This window comes from Oncorhynchus mykiss, chromosome 12 (assembly GCF_057628025.1).
Source record: "Oncorhynchus mykiss isolate SJ-2025 chromosome 12, ASM5762802v1, whole genome shotgun sequence".
Lineage (NCBI taxonomy): Eukaryota > Metazoa > Chordata > Actinopteri > Salmoniformes > Salmonidae > Oncorhynchus > Oncorhynchus mykiss.
The window spans coordinates 90,031,516-90,048,903 of record NC_143033.1 but is presented as its reverse complement, the minus strand read 5'-3'; the positions used below and the strand labels follow the sequence as shown (position 1 = coordinate 90,048,903).

Here is a 17,388-nt window from a genome sequence, read left to right as displayed (position 1 = left end):
CTGTTTTCTTTCATCATTGTTTCTGATCGATATATTTTCGCGGATCAGACCAATGGAAAGTTTTCGTTCTCTCTCTCTGTCTCTCTCTTTGTTTCTCTCTCTTTGTTTCTCTCTCTCTCTCTCTCTCTCTCTCTCTCTCTCTCTCCTCTTTCTCTCTCTCCTCTCTCTCTCTCATCTTTCTCTCTCTCTTCTCTCTCCCTCTCTCTCTCTGTCTCTCTCTCTGTTTCTCTCTCTCTCTCTCTCTCTCTCCTCTTTCTCTCTCTCCTCTCTCTCTCTCCTCGTTCTCTCTCTCTTCTCTCTCCCTCTCTCTCTCTCTCTCTCTCTCTCTCTCTCTCTCTCTCTCTCTGTCAGAGAAAGAGATAATGGGTCTGGGCGGGAAATTATAGAGAATTGCGCGCTACTGTCACCTTTGAATCAACTGCACAATAGAGCGCCGATGAAATGACGGTGTCGCCGCAGACAATCAGTTTATGGACTACCTGCAATATCCTCTGCAAGTCGACAACACCGAAATTACAAGTGCCATCCTCTAAAGTTGGTTAGTTTGAATCCTCGAGCCGACAAGGTTAAAAATCTGTCGCGCCCTTGAGCTACGCACTTAACCCTAATTGCACCTGTAAACTGCTCTAGATAAGAGCATCTGCTAAAATGATTATTGAAAACGAGTTCAACCCTGATTGAAAGGATCAGTGATGTCTGAGTTCACGAATGTTTTTTAGCATCTGCATTCTGCAGCCTGTAGCCATACAGCATATTAGTGTGATGGAATCTGTATTGAGAAAGTGTGTCCACATCTTTGGTCAATTATTTAAAATACTTTATTTGAATTTATATTTTGTCCATTTAGCTAATCAATTAAGTCTGGAATGCACAGATATGTTTTGGGATACTGCCAATAAAATTATTCAAATATGCCAAGAGAGACAAAGATAATAAGCACTTTTTTTAAAACAAAACAACACCTTAAAGTCCATTTTATTTTTCTGTAGTACATTTTGTTCATCTGTAAACCTAAATCCTCAAAGGCTGGACATTTCCCAGTAAACTGGCTGTGGTTCCATGTATTATAAACTGGTCTAGAAATCCCCCTACAAACCCCAGTCACAGTGAAGCCCACCATGGAAAGGTTTATGAGTTATGAGACTGAAAGAATGGGACTCTGCAGCTATCAGCAGTTTACAGCAGGTTGCAAATCTTATATAAATACATACACATCAATACGTAGCCTAGAAACAGAACCATCACAACCATAGAGCCAAAATATAGGCTACTATCAGTCACCACAGTGTCATATTCAATCAGGGGTAGTACTAGGATGGTCTTGATTGTAACTAACTGAAAGGACATGATTCAGTCACTTCTAACCATCCAGTTGTATAACAGGTTGGGTGTAGGTCTGATGACACACTTGTAACATAGAGGATGCTTATGGGCCAGGCAATATGAATTGCTGGGCATATACAGTAGGACAAGCCATTTTCACAAGTTGAGGTGTTTTGTAGCCTTCACAGTTGTCTCTTTTGTTGACAGTTTGCCCCTCTGATGTCTTTTACCTCCTCCTTTTTACCAGTGATGATGTCATGAACCTTGAACCCGATCACGCGTCCATAACATGTTCTTCTTACTCATTCCCTCAGCAATCACCTTGGTGTTAATTGGGGGATTTTCATATCCAGTATGACACAGATCATTTGTTTTAATAAGTCACACTAAAGTGGAACATGTCTAAATTTGTCTTTTGACTCACTGCCTGGTGTGAGTGAGTGACAGGGTTGTGAATGTAAATAGAAGACTGTCTCTGTATTCAGTCTCGCTTCAGTCTGCCATGGTGAATGTTTCCTGTCAGAGTTCAGAGGCTACAGGTACTGAAATAGTAGAATCAGATTATAACTAGTAGAAGTCTTTGTGTGTGTGTGTGTGTGTGTGTGTGTGTGTGTGTGTGTGTGTGTGTGTGTGTGTGTGTGTGTGTGTGTGTGTGTGTGTGTGTGTGTGTGTGTGTGTGTGTGTGTGTGTGTGTGTGTGTGTGTGTGTGTGCGTGCGTGTGTGCGTGCGTGTAAGTTTGTGTGCATGGATGTGTGTGTGTAATGCCCTGACCTTAGAGAGACGTTTTATTTCTCTATTTGGTTAGGTCAGGGTGTGATTTGGGGTGGGCATTCTATGTTTTGTATTTCTATGTTGGCCTGATATGGTTCCCAATCAGAGACAGCTGTTTATCGTCGTCTCTGATTGGGGATCATATTTAGGCAGCCCTTTTTCCCACTTTCTGGTGTGGGATCTTGTCTATGTATAGTTGCCTTAGTGCACATCAGTAGCATCACGTTTTGTTTGTTTGGTTGCTTGTTGTTTTGTTCAGTGAGTTTCGATTTATTAAAATGATGTGGAACTCTACTCACGCTGCGCCTTGGTCCGATCCTTATGACGAATGTGACAGTGTGCATGCACAGATCCAGTCAAAAGTTTTGACACCTACTCATTCAAGGGTTTTTCTTCATTTTTTTAATATTCTACATTGTAGAATAATAGTGAAGACGTCAAAATTATGAAATAACACGATATAGGAAGCCGATTCTAGATTTAATTTTGGATTGGAGATGCTTAATGTGAGTCTGGAAGGAGAGTTTACAGTCTAACCAGACACCCAGGTATTTGTAGTTGTCCACGTATTCTAAGTCAGAGCCATCCAGAGTAGTGATGCTGGAAGGGCGAGCAGGTGCAGGCAGCGATCGATTGAATAGCATGCACTTAGTTTTACTTGCGTTTAAGAGCAGTTGGAGGCCACGGAAGGAGAGTTGTATGGCATTGAAGCTTCCTATATTTTCTATTTTGTCACTTTGTCCAATTTTTATTCCAAAATCTCCTCAATTACCGCCTCTCTCTCTTTCTTTCTTTCTTTCTTTCTTTCTTTCTTTCTCTCTCTTTCTCTCTTTCTTTCTCTCTCTCTCTCTCACTCACACTCACACTCACACTCACACTCAAACACACACACACCAATCATGTAAGCATGTCCTCCTTCAGGGCTTGATGTTCCTCCAACACTCTTAACGCCTGCCAGCACGCCCGCACCGCCCACACAGTCATTTATATACCCTCTCAAGTCCAGGGGAATTCACCACAATGAGCCAACAGCTGTGTTTTAAATCAGGACATTAGGTCTATTCACTGAGAAACATTTTCAGTCTACCTTTGAAACGTCTTTTCAAACACCTCATAGCACCCAGCCATGCATACTCCCACGGTTTCTTTCATGTGTGGCTGTAAGGTGTTGCTCCTCATGCTTTATCATTAATTGGCCTATAGATTCATCCACATGTCCTCACAGCCACAGAGCAGTGAGAGAGAACTGAAAGGGTAGTATTAGAACATCAGCACAGGGTCGGGTGGCTGTGTCATGCTGCTAGTCGCACGTCTTCTTCTCTCTCTCTCTCTCTCACTCTCCCTCCCGCTCTCTCTCTCACTCTCTCTCTCTCTCTCTCTCTCTCTCTCCCTCCCTCTCTCCCTCTCTCTCTCTCTCGCTCCCTCTCTCTCTCTCGCTCTCTCTCTCAGTGACACAGGGCAGTATGACATGTATCTCTGTCTGAGAGATCTAGCAGCATTATCCCATTATACATCCTCTACCAATCGTACAGAAGAGCATGCCAGTCAATTGTGTGTGTGCCTGGTCCTTTGCATCCTAAGTGTGTTCACTACCAGTAGGTCGCTCTGCTTGTGTCACCAACTACATCCGTGTAGTTGCTTGTGTCACCAACTACACCCCATTAACTGTAACAACCCCCTACTTCTCCCCACAGATCTGACCTCTCACCTCTGACCCAGTGCCCCCTACTGGTGCGGACCACCTCTGATCCTACCGTGATGAGCGCGTGCGGCAGGAAGGCTCTGGCATTGCTGAGCAGCGTGTTTGCGGTCAGCGGGCTGGGGCTTCTGGGAGTTGCGGTCTCTACAGACTACTGGCTGTACCTGGAGGAGGGGGTCATCCTGCCCGTGAACCAGACCACTGACATCAGGACCTCCCTGCACTCTGGACTCTGGAGAGTCTGCTTCCTGGCAGGTCACTACCATCTCCAGTTGATCCTGGATCAGACCAATTGAGACCAATTCTAGCTGTACACTCTTAGAAAAAAGGTTACAAAAGTGTTATTTGGGTGTCCCCATAGGAGAGCCCTTTATGGTTCCAGGTATAACTATTTTGGGTTCCATGTAGAACCCTCTGTGGAAAGGGATTTACATGGAACTCAAAGGGGTTTTACCTGGAACCAAAAAGGTTTTCTCAAAGGGTTCTCTTATGGGGACAGCAAAATAACATTTTTAGGATCTAGGATTCTTTCTCACTGTCTGGTTGTTTTTGGGGAATGAGAGGGAGAATGTTGCATTTCCGCATTAGCGATGAAAGGTGACAGAGCTAGAGCGGTATTTGTCAGACCAGAAGACATTAGCGATGAAAGGGGACAGAGCTAGAGCGGTATTTGTCAGACCAGAAGACATTAGCGATGAAAGGTGACAGAGCTAGAGCGGTGTTTGTCAGACCAGAAGACATTAGCGATGAAAGGTGACAGAGCTAGAGCGGTGTTTGTCAGACCAGAAGACATTAGCGATGAAAGGTGACAGAGCTAGAGCGGTGTTTGTCAGAGCAGAAGACATTAGCGATGAAAGGGGACAGAGCTAGAGCGGTGTTTGTCAGACCAGAAGACATTAGCGATGAAAGGGGACAGAGCTAGAGCGGTGTTTGTGAGACCAGAAGACATTAGCGATGAAAGGGGACAGAGCTAGAGCGGTGTTTGTCAGACCCGGAAAATGGTCTTCTCACAAAATCGTCTGTTGCGTCTTAACGGTTCGGCCTACAGTTTATGACCCCTCTATGGAAAGTCTCAGCATGTCTTTCTGTCTTCATGTCTCCCTGTCAAAATAAAGGTTAAATCATAACCTCTACAACCTCTGTATAGGCTCTCTATAATCCCTCTCTTCTTCTCTTCCAGGTGAAGAGGCAGGTCGCTGTTTCACCATCGAGTACATCATGCCCATGAACTTACAGCTGACCTCTGAGTCCACAGTCAGTGTACTTAGTAAGTTATATTTCTCTAATTTTCCTGTCTCTCTCTCGCTCGCTCTCTCAATCTTTATTGTGTGGTTGCCTCTGTTGCCAAGGCATTGTATACATAATTGAACAATATGCTTGAGAAACAATAATAATAAATATCAACTTTTAGGCCATCTGCTCTAAAGGGTCACTCCCTCTCTTCTCGATGTACAGTGTTTGGTTGAATAGACCCTGTCTGTGTGTGAGTAGATGAAGCACTCTTTGTGGTCAGAGTGAGTGGGTGGTTGGAATACTGCCAATGCATTCAGGACAAATAAGGACAAGTGACACAATGTATCAACATATGGCACCCTCTTCTGGTTACTTAGCTGAACAGTCTTTCTGCCTGAATAGCTGAAGCTGTGAGAGGGAGCAGTGCACTGTACAATTAAGAAGCTGTATGTGCATTGGAAGAACTATTACTGAGGTTTTCTGAGTTCCTGTCGATGAATGGAGTGGTAATGATAATATCAGTCTGGCTTGTAACCAGCGTTCTAAAGTGAAGAAATGGAAGAACAGACTGAATGCGAGAGATAATATATTGCCTCTTGGGTGGCAAAATATGTGTAAAATGGTGCTTCTTCATCATCAGTAATTAAACTTTCACATCACCAATTAAAGCTCTAATGCTTAAACGTAATAATACAATGCAGTTTTATTGAAATTTGTTTTCCTCCTCCTAGCGTGTCTGAATGACTACCTCTTTACTATTCAAGTCTCTTTCCAATTGCCCCGAGCCCAGTCTGCCCATACAGAATAAAATGAGTCATCAGAACTCCCAGCGTCTCTGGGTCTCCACCCTGCTGACTCCTCTCTGCTTCAGAATACTTATTAGGTAATAACTCTGAGGAGTCACACTGAGGGGAGTTTGACTTTCTCTAAAGTCCCAGCCTCATTAGGTTTTGGTTGATGCCTGTTGAAAGGTCTCTGCTAGACAGGAAGATTGTTTGGACCTTCTATGTTCAGAGTTTGAGATGAAAGTAGAGTATAAGAGTTTGTAGATGAGCATAGCTATATGTGTCTGTTAAATTCTGTTTCTGTATAGTTATGTCTTTCTCTATGTTGCTGTTTTTCTCTCTCTCTCTCTCTCTCTCTCTCTCTCTCTCTCTCTCTCTCTCTCTCTCTCTCTCTCTCTCTCTCTCTCTCTCTCTCTCTCTCTCTCTCTCTCTCTCTCTCTCTCTCTCTCTCTCTCTCTCTCTCTCTCTCTCTCTCTCTCTCTCTCTCTCTCTCTCTCTCTCTCAGAGATGATTCGTTCAGCCACTCCGTTTCCTCTGGTCAGTCTGTTCTTCATGTTCATCGGCTTTGTGCTAAACAACATCGGACACGTCCGACCTCATCGCACCATCCTGGCCTTTGTCTCCGGAATCTTCTTTATCCTTTCAGGTACTCTTCTAATCTTCCCTCTCTTCCTCCTCACCTCCTTTTCTTTCTCCTCTTCTTCCCTACTTCTCCTCTTCCTCGTTTTCTGCGGTCTCTGCTTCAGCTACAGAATGGTCTCTGCTTCAGCTACAGAATGTGACGGTGTCTATCTCGCTTTAACACAATCACTATCTGTCTTCTCTGTCTGTCTGTTTCTTTCTCTGACTGATGTTCAGGCTTTGAAGGTTTGTTTAATCTCTCGTTTGTCTTCCCCCCTCTCTCTCTCTCTCCTTCTGTTATCTCCCCCTCCTCTTCCCTCTCTTTCTGTCAGGTCTGGCTCTGGTGGTAGGTCTCGTGTTGTATATATCCAGTATTAATGACGAGATGTTGAACAGGACTAAGAGCAGTGAGTCCTACTTCAGCTACCGGTACGGCTGGTCCTTCGCCTTCGCTGCCATCTCCTTTCTGCTCACTGAGGTACTTCAAAATCCAAAAGGCACTCGCACATCTGAGCTATCTTTGTTGCAGGTCCATGGTGACAGTTGAATAAGACGAGAAAAAAAAGAAGAAACATGCACTCACTGAGGTAGATTTGTTGTAGAATAAATCTACATGTATGTCTACATGTTTTTTTTTTATTGTCACACTGGATAGGTGAGGTGAAATACTACAGCCATAGTAGTAGAGCACCCCTGGAGCAAATTAGAGTCAAGTGCCTTGCATTTCACCTTGTAGGCTCGGGTATTCGAACCAGCAACCTTACGGTTATGGCCCAACGCTCTGATCACTAGTTTACCTATCGTCTGCTGGTGTGGTACCCTCTCTTCTGGGTCTTCTGGCTCTCTATACTACAGAGTGCAGTGTCCTCTAACCTTTATCGTCTGTCTGTCTGTCTCTCTTTCTGTCCTTCTTTCGGTCCATCTGTCCGTCTCTCTCTCTTTCTGTCCGTCTCTCTCTCGCTCTCTCTCCCAGAGTGCGGGCGTCATGTCCGTCTACCTGTTCATGAAGCGCTACACAGCCGAGGAAATGTACCAGCGCCACCACCCCGGCTTCTACCGGCCACGCCTCAGTAACTGCTCTGACCACTCCGGTCAGTTCCTGCACCCGGAGACCTGGGCACGTGGACGCAGCCCCTCGGACATCTCCAGCGAAACCTCACTCCAGATGAGCACCAGCTACCCGGCCCTGCTCAAGTGCCCCGACTACGACCAGGTCTCCTCCTCACCCTGCTGAAGGGGTCATATCAGGTCAGGGCAGGTCGCCAAGGTCAAGGGTGAGAAGTCATAGGTGATTTTAGATACTGATCTAAGATCAGCTTTCTTTTTTAAGTTATCTGGAATCTGTGGAGGGTTGCTGGGAAGTTGCTGGGTGTGGATAGAACCTCCCGCCTGTTTACTGGGAGATCAGTCCCAATAGATATACAGGGAAGCCTCTGTCTCTTTATTTTCTTGTTGTTCGTTCCCATTGTGATGCTGTGCCCTGGACCTTGTTTGAAAACGTCTATGATTGCTGCTGAGGCAACAGTTGATGCCGCTGTGCCACATCTTACCTACAGATGGCAGCAAAGTGCAGAGTTTTTTCAGGAGTATTCACTTCTCACCTATTTTCTATTATATCTGGATACTTACTGCCACTGATTAGTTAACTTGACGAGGACCAAACTAACATTTACACAAATGTTTGAACGGGAAAAATACATGTCACTATATTAAAGTTGCAATCAGCAGTTGAAACAATAACAAAGTAAACTCCCATCCCTTTTCAGTAAAAAGCTGAGGAATGGGGCTAGAGAAATGTAACCACTCTCAAATTCATAGACAGAGCTATGGATGCAAGGACTGGCCATCCATGATATCTAAATTATTGTTACCATGTTTTGAAGGTATATAGTGTTTGTTTACAAACACTGGAGTGAAACAAGCTTTTATTTTGGTTTCCGATTGTTATGACAGTTGAACTAAGCACATGAGGCATTTGTAATATTATAACATCATATTCTTAAGAGGTCCAAAAATGGATGAAACAACTGCAGATTGCACCTTTAAACGTGTATGTGTGATATGTTAAATTGTGTAGTTTGCTTCATGTTGGAGTTTTTTGATGTGTCCCTGCTGGCTCACGGATCTGCCAACATGACATTTTCATGTTATGGAATCTCCTCCCAAACAATGCTTTGTTTATGTATCATGTAAAAATGAATTATTTGAAAAGTAATTGGTATTCACTCTAAGACAGATTGTTTATACATGCATATGGATAACTGTTGTACATTGTATGAATATAGCGAACCATTGTCAAATGTGTAGTCGCTGCTTAAAATGATTCATTCTGAGTGTCAGCTTCATGCCGTCGGCATAGCAACTGTTACATACAAACTGTACAATATCTGGAGAATATCTAAATGTGGGAAATAAATAGACTTTGTGAAATCTTTTTAATGACATTGCCTGTGGATGGAATGCAATTTCATTCATTAACTCCAGTTTCAAGATATTGATGGTTTGAGAACTAACACAGCAGGATAGGAGAATTAATGAAGGGTAGGAAAGGGTTAGGGCTTAGCTAAAATGCTAGTTGTCAACAACTGCTATCCCCAACGTGACAACTAGATGGCGCTGTAATGGTAGCCACAACCTTATAAACCATCAGTCTCAACAAACCATCGGTATCATGTTAATGGATTGGAGTTCAATTTGGCTTCCATGTATTGTAATGCCACATCAATACACTGGGAGTCGGTGTTGCATCACACTATAAAGCAGACAGAAATCCCTTCAGGTCAGAAGTGTATAGAATCAGGACTTAAACACCCATCTGCCCACTATGTTACCTAAGAACTCGGTCCCCCTCTTTCAAATGATTTATTTTCACACCTTATCTAGACACTATCTATTTATTGGCCAATTAAGGGGGGAACTCGTATTACTCTGACCTGATCTATGTCTGTTTGCTGATCAATGAAGGGGTAGATTTTAACCATCAGTAAAGGGTTTCACATAGACTTTAACCATCAGTAAAGGGTTTCACATAGACTTTAACCATCAGTAAAGGGTTTCACATAGACTTTAACCATCAGTAAAGGGTTTCACATACTTTAACCATCAGTAAAGGGTTTCACATAGACTTTAACCATCAGTAAAGGGTTTCTCATAGACTAACCATCAGTAAAGGGTTTCACATAGACTTTAACCATCAGTAAAGGGTTTCATAGACCTTAACCATCAGTAAAGGGTTTCTCATAGACTTTAACCATCAGTAAAGGGTTTCACATAGACTTTAACCATCAGTAAAGGGTTTCACAGACTTTAACCATCAGTAAAGGGTTTCTCATAGACCTTAACCATCAGTAAAGGGTTTCTCATAAACTTTAGCCATCAGTAAAGGGTTTCACAGACTTTAACCATCAGTAAAGGGTTTCTCATAAACTTTAGCCATCAGTAAAGGGTTTCACAGACTTTAACCATCAGTAAAGGGTTTCTCATAGACTTTAACCATCAGTAAAGGGTTTCACATAAACTTTAGCCATCAGTAAAGGGTTTCACAGACTTTAACCATCAGTAAAGGGTTTCACATAGACTTTAACCATCAGTAAAGGGCTTCTCGCTCTGTAGACTTTAACCATCAGTAAAGGGTTTCACATAGACTTTAACCATCAGTAAAGGGTTTCACATATACTTTAACCATCAGTAAAGGGTTTCTTATAGACTAACCATCAGTTAAGGGTTTCACATAGACTTTAACCATCAGTAAAGGGTTTCTCAGACTTTAACCATCAGTAAAGGGTTTCTCATAGACCTTAACCATCAGTAAAGGGTTTCTCATAGACTTTAACCATCAGTAAAGGGTTTCTCATAGACCTTAACCATCAGTAAAGGGTTCCTCGCTCTGTAGTCTTGTCCCACCACTCCACATTGACCATCTGTCTCTACACTCATAAGAATGTTCATGGACATGGGCTGGACGTCAGTTGGTTGGTTACTGTTCAGGACATGTTTTTTTTCCAGTTACATTTTCTTTTCCACTGCTTTTCCACCATATAAAAAACAGGCAAATATTGTATCTAAAGTCTATTTAAATAATTACTACCCATGACAGTTGGTACTTAGATGATTAACATACATTAAGAACTTAATAACCTTTGATCCATGACCTACTAAGTTTAATAAAATATACATTTCAGCATATTATCTACTGATAAACTGGATGATTAATTGCATATGCAAATATGTAGGTCAAGCTCAATAAATAATAAATCAATGCGTCGTACAACGGATGTAGTCTTTGTATACTTTATGTAGCTTTCCACGTCATGTACAATGTGACCAATAGCTTTTACAGAGATAGAAAAGTTCATTTAGCTATAGCCCCACACAAGGGGCAGTAGTAGGTAATATTCTGCCCTGAGATCAGGGGTCATATCTTACAAACACATAGAAAAACTACTGGATTAAACTTCTTCAGTCAGCATTATAGTTCGGACATCATCATTTTCATCATCATCCATATTACTGCCACCCATATCCTATTCATCCTCAACATCTGCCTTATCATCATCAATATTACTACCACCCATATCTTATTCATCCTCAACATCTGCCTTATCATCATCAATATTACTACCACCCATATCTTATTCATCCTCAACATCTGCCTTATCGTCATCAATATTACTACCACCCATATCCTATTCATCCTCAACATCTGCCTTATCATCATCAATATTACTACCACCCATATCTTATTCATCCTCAACATCTGCCTTATCATCATCAATATTACTACCACCCATATCCTATTCATCCTCAACATCTGCCTTATCATCATCAACATTACTACCACCCATATCCTATTCATCCTCAACATCTGCCTTATCATCATCAATATTACTACCACCCATATCCTATTCATCCTCAACATCTGCCTTATCATCATCAATATTACTACCACCCATATCCTATTCATCCTCAACATCTGCCTTATCATCATCATCAATATTACTGCCACCCATATCCTATTCATCCTCAACATCTGCCTTATCATCATCATCAATATTACTACCCCCCATATCCTATTCATCCTCAACATCTGCCTTATCATCATCAATATTACTACCACCCATATCCTATTCATCCTCAACATCTGCCTTATCATCATCATCAATATTACTACCACCCATATCCTATTCATCCTCAACATCTGCCTTATCATCATCAATATTACTGCCACCCATATCCTATTCATCCTCAACATCTGCCTTATCATCATCACCATCATCATCAATATTACTACCACCCATATCCTATTCATCATCACCCTCATCGCCATCATTATCATCCTCATTCCTGCTGGAAATGGACTTTTCCTGACATCACGTTATATAGTATTTGTTTATGATCATGTTTTTGACTTGTGTACAGAAGACCTCAAACTGACCTGATGCAAAGTACAGCCAGTAGGTGTAACATGTTTCAGAGTATTCATACAACAACAAAAAGGAGACCCATAAAACCTCTACATTATTTACATATACATAACTTAAGTCTTTAGTTAACGCTTACGGACAGAATGGAACCATTTGACAAAGAAAATAAATACAAACAAGATAATAGATTATATTTTGTAAGGGGAACACAAAAAGCAAGCAAGGATCTTCGGTTATAAATGAAAAGCATATGGGTCACATCAATGCATCGCCCCTCACTGGCGCTGTTGGACCTCGAGACACTGAAAGAAAAGCTTAAAATGACTGGTACCCTATTGGGCTGTTTCACAAACCCATATTCAAGCATTCTCTTAGACTACAACACATTTTCAAAGGATGTTCAATTGCATTGCAGACACACCATTGAAAATGGAGTAACTCCAATCGTAGGCTAAATATAGGTCTATGTAACCACCCCTATAATTCACAACCAAAGTTAAAAGTATGCACATTTTAATATTCTGTGGTCCGCACAATGTTTGGAATCAGTCCAGCTGACTCAAGACTGTAATGTTGTAGTTTTTCTAGGTTTTGTCTTCCTAATTTCAGCACTAACCTAGCGTTGTATTCTGAGGTTGCAGCAGAACTGCTGCAATGGCACCTGGGAAAAAGAGTTGAGCACCATAGTGGGATGATTACATGGTTTATGTTTAGGGCCAGGAGTGTAAGGCCCAGATTTGTTCCTGGTCAGGTCACATGTTCATGTACGGTTACTGCAGCCCTGGAACTTTCTCTCCTTCCCTCTCTCTCTGATACACTCACTCCATCTCTCACTCTCCTCTTTCTGCCATGTCTTTCCATCCACCTGAACACTCACAAGAGGAACTCTGTTTTTCTACCATCTTCATAAATGATCACACACAAACCTTTCTGTATAATGGATGTCAGAGACAGTCGTTGTGTTAAATGTCTGCTCTTGGCTTGCGCACTACTGTGTTTACATACATACATGCATATATACTGTGTAGATACACACACAAGTTAGCACACCCACTTCTAAATGCACTTTATGGTATATCTATAAACAGACATACATGCATGTGTATGTGAAAAATTGCAGTTTTGCTTTTCAAGTCGCCCAAATGCAGAAGACCTAGAAAGCAGGGGTTGGAACCAGTTCAGGGAACAGAACAGAAAAATAAATACATGTTTTGAGGAACAGAAACAGAACCGTGTACAAAAGTGATCCCTAGTGTTCCGGAACATAACTGTTATTTTCAAATCTTGAGAACCAATGTTCTTTTGAGTTCCAAAAATAAATAAATATAAATTCTAGTATATAATATTCTGTAATTCGTTGTATAAGGCTAGTAATACCCTACACTCATTCTAATTCAAGACCTGTTATGATGTTTAGAGCTTCAAGCCAAGCCCCCTCCATGTCCACCCCTCTCTCTCTCTCTCACACTCTTGCTCCACCCATTAAATTTCAGTCGCATCTCACACCTGCACTTATGTGACTAAATAAAAATGTAAACAACAATCTAACCCGTTCCATAGCAAGCTGCTCTATCGGCACTAATTGGTGGAGTAAAAATTTGCTAAATGCATGTTGATTTCACAGGTTAAACATTTTATGAAAAGGATATATATAAGCTGTTACTTTTTGATGGTTGGAACTGGTTCAGAACTTTATTTTCTGGTCGGAACACTGGAACGGAATGAAAAAAATAGTCTTTCTGCTCGGAATGGAACGATTGGGAAATAATTTCTGCTCCAACCCCTGCTAGAAACACATGGACGTAATCAGAATGAATGTGGGGAACACAGGAGGGCAGTGTGGGGGAGTAAAGAGATGAGAGAGACAGAGAGAGAGAGAGAGAGAGAATGTGTGTTAATACATGTTAATACATCCCACTGGCTTCCCTCGGTAATCTGTAGTGTGGCTGAACCACACTGGTCCTATAGAGGGATGTCTCCCTGTGTTGGTCCTCTGCTTTAGTCCTGGGACGTCATGTCCCTGTAACTCCAGCCCCTGGTACTGCAGCCAGGGCTGGGGAAGTGTCCAGAATGGGGACGGGGGTTGTCTTCAAGACCGGAGACTGTCCTCGTTGTCTTCAAGACCGGGTGCGAGTTCTATCAGGGTCTGAAGGGTCAGATGGCTATCTTTGGTTGGCCATCATCTCTCTAGTGACAAGTTGGGCTCTGGGGGTCCAGAGGGAGAGGGATAGTAGGGAGGGAACTTCATGAGTGGAGTCTGTCCGTGGGAGTGGAGGGAGGGATGGATGGGTGAGGGTGAGGGAGGGGGAGTGTGGAAGGGGTGTTTAACTTCATGAGTAAGGTCTGTCTGGGGAAGAGGATTGGTGGGCTGAGGAAAGGGGGTTTGGGGTGTCCCAGTTTGGGGAGTCCTGGGATGAGGGGTGTCCCTGCTCACTTCTTGTTGGCAATCCGTCTTTTCCTGGTGGCCAACATATCATAGAAGGGATCCCTGCTGATGCTCGCCCTGGAACAACCAATCAAAACAAATATATAATAATATGCCAGGGGGAAACTTGAGCATCTTTGATATGGAAATGCAGCCACATTTCTACTAACCCCTGCCTTAACTAACTAGATGAAAAAAATAAAAGTTTGTTCGGTGACCTAGTTTTGTTTCCATGGTTTCTGAAGAAAACCTACCCACCCCCTTTTTTCTTATTTTCCTCAGCACTACGGTTCCATCTCTTTCAGAGATTCTGTGGAATGTCGTTCCCTGATTCCCTGTTCTAGAACCCTTCCAAGTGTTCTCATTCTAGCACTCTCTCCTCTCTGCAGTTTTCCAAGTTTATAGGTTGGAGTGCAGGGCAAACAATAGTGCTCTAAATTATCGACACTCCAGCTCTCTTTTTCTGGGAGAGAAGGCACTCGGTACAAAGCGAAGTGAGTCACAGAGCCATTCTGGCTCCGGCACAGAGCGCAGTTTCAGTTTCACGGGTGTAAAATCCTGTTAGCACCAGCACAAAGCCAAAACCGGCTCAACCCCCCACTGCGGATTCTCTCTCTCTTACTCCCTTTACATTGTCCCCCATATACGACTATGTCTCTGAGCTATGGCAACAATTCCTCTCCTTTTTTTTTAGCTTTTGGTTATTTACCGCAACCTAATTTCAGAAAAACAAAAGAAGAAACCCCGGGGCGCCTTTCTTTCTGGAAATAAATTCAACAGAGAATGTAATAGGATGAAGTATATCCATGAAAAGACATTGCGACACATTGAAATGGATATGAATGTGATACCAAATATTGACTTATTTACAATGGAGCTACAGTATAGCAAATATATTGAGTTAGCCTACATAACATGTATTTCATACAGTTATATAAGAGCTTCATAGCCCAGTTCAGAATTTTCCAAACTCACACAGATGGTCCCCTAAAAGTAGTCTTAACTGTTTGTTTAAAGACTGTCCTACATCGCGATTAAAGATAAGAGGATAAGGAGCGTGACTATACGACCATCCCTATTTTACTGAGGAAATGTGATTGACATAAAAGCCTTTTATCTTGGCTAAATCCTTATTGACTCCCTCTGAAGAAGATAACACACACACTGCATGGTAATGGTTAGCCTCTGTGGCAACAGGGGGGAAGCGCTGGGGCTTTAGCCCAGTTTTGAGCCTCCTTTCCTGGCCAGGCTAGCTGGGCTCGATCCCCATCCCCCGGGGTGCTTTAAGCGATAACTAATCCTTCCCGTATTTCCCCTGGGGGAGCTAACTAGCATTATAGCCTAGATAGTGAATGTGTTGGGGAGTGGTTTTGGGAAGCGAACTAGCATTGCAGCCTAGATTGTGAATATGGTGGGGAGTGGAGGGAAGCTAACTAGCATTGTAGCCTAAATAGTAAATGTGGTGGGGAGTGGAGGGAAGCTAACTAGCATTGTAGCCTAAATAGTAAATGTGGTGTTGAGTGGAGGGAAGCTAACTAGCATTGTAGCCTAAATAGTAAATTTGGTGGGGAGTGGAGGGAACCTAACTAGTATTGTAGCCTAAATAGTAAATGTGGTGTGGAGTGGAGGGAAGCTAACTAGCACTGTAGCCTAAATAGTAAATGTGGTGGGGAGTGGAGGGAAGCTAACTAGCGTTGTAGCCTACATAGTAAATGTGGTGGGGAGTGGAGGGAAGCTAACTAGCATTGCAGCCTAAATAGTAAATGTGGTGGGGAGTGGAGGGAAGCTAACTAGCATTGTGGCCTAGATTGTGAATGTGGTGGGTAGTTCCAGGAAGCTAACTAGCCTTGCAGCCTAAATAGTAAATGTGGCAGTCAGGAATCTTACTTGATGGACTTGATCCACTCCTCTTTCTCCTCAGTCGTGGGCGCCGATATCCTGTACACCGTGTGGTTGCCCTCGACGACCCGGCCGTCCGCCTCCGTCTTACACGCCTTGATCACCGAACCCTTGTGGTTGGGGTTGTAGAGCTCGAAGCAGTTCTGGGGGTTGCAAGGTAGTGGTGAAAGGGTGGTCCAACACTTTAGGAAACCCTAGTGTCTTTCCCCAGCAATCAGTTCTGATGGGTGAGGAGATGTTTGAGTTGAGTGGGTACTAGCATTGTAGCATAATCCCAACAGGGTGGAGGTGAAAGGGTGGTTGTATTGCCCAACAATTAGAGACCCTATCCTCAACTAGGTTACATGTTCCAGGTCAAATACATGGCTAGAAATATGGAAGACTATGTTGACTTTTGACCCCTGGTGATATCATGAGTTGGGCTTCTCCACTGGGTGAGTGGAACCTTGTGGATGAGGTTGACTACCAGTACCACCTAATATAATAGTGACATAATAAGGTTTCAGAAGGGATGTGATGCAGTATCATGAAGCACTCACTGGTTTCCTGGGTTCCTCCACCTCTCTGATACTGAGGTTCTCTAAGGGGATGATCCCACGAGGCTCCTTATCCTGGAGGAGAGAGAGAACAAGACATGATCTGTGACATTGTTTCATAGACTGGAAAACAACCTTCATTCCCCTCTGCTCTGCTCTCTCTAATATAACTAATGATGTTAGTGTCTGGCAGGCAGACAGTCTGGAGGACAGAGAGATAATGATATGATCCTCTAGGATAATACAAGGGTAGAGGACAGACTGCTGATAAAGCAGCTGGATCTCTGGATAGAGAGGCAAATGCTTTGATAAAAAGCTTCCAGTTATACTACCACATATAAACGCCTGTACAAACACACAGGCAGCGTACTTGCCTACAATACTGCGCTCGCACACACACACACTTACTGTTGTGTACTCAAAGTAGTACAGGCAGTTGTCTGTCAGGATGAACCACCTTCTCTTCCAGGTCTTCACTCTTCCCCCTGAGACAGGAAATAGGAAGGGGAAACAGGAAGTGATGACACAATGGAATTAGTGACAGACTGACAGCCTCCACCATACTCCTCACAGTAGGAACAACAGGAGGAAGGCACTCCAACAAGACCAGAGCTGGAAAGTAGGCAAAATGGCCGCCTTGACCACAATAACATGACAGCTCTAGTGTTATAAA

At 42.9% G+C, this 17,388-nt stretch overlaps 2 protein-coding genes across 3 annotated transcripts in view; one reads left to right on the top strand and one right to left on the bottom strand.

Annotated features, from left to right (window-relative positions):
• Positions 1-3,790: 3,790 nt before the first annotated feature.
• Positions 3,791-8,866, top strand: LOC118937798 (voltage-dependent calcium channel gamma-5 subunit). 2 transcript variants are annotated; one of them, XM_036939338.2, is made up of 5 exons: positions 3,791-4,048; positions 4,974-5,060; positions 6,317-6,457; positions 6,765-6,910; positions 7,406-8,866. In XM_036939338.2, the coding sequence occupies exons 1-5, from the start codon at positions 3,853-3,855 to the stop codon at positions 7,664-7,666; spliced, it is 831 nt and encodes a 276-aa protein (XP_036795233.1). In that variant the 5' UTR covers positions 3,791-3,852; the 3' UTR covers positions 7,667-8,866. The 2 variants fall into 2 exon arrangements, with proteins under 2 accessions (XP_036795233.1, XP_090050119.1); XM_090193993.1 differs by lacking the exons at positions 3,791-4,048; positions 4,974-5,060 and adding an exon at positions 5,969-6,054.
• A 1,842-nt stretch (positions 8,867-10,708) lies between these two features.
• Positions 10,709-17,388, bottom strand: part of LOC110486798 (cytohesin-3) — a 65,092-nt gene continuing 58,412 nt past the window's right edge. The window contains exons 10-13 of the mRNA XM_090193992.1: positions 17,124-17,200; positions 16,719-16,790; positions 16,168-16,322; positions 10,709-14,358 (exon numbers count right to left, since the gene is read on the bottom strand). Of these exons, the coding sequence (XP_090050118.1) occupies positions 14,286-14,358; positions 16,168-16,322; positions 16,719-16,790; positions 17,124-17,200 (377 nt within the window). The 3' untranslated portion in view covers positions 10,709-14,285. The remainder of the gene's footprint in view (positions 14,359-16,167; positions 16,323-16,718; positions 16,791-17,123; positions 17,201-17,388) is intronic.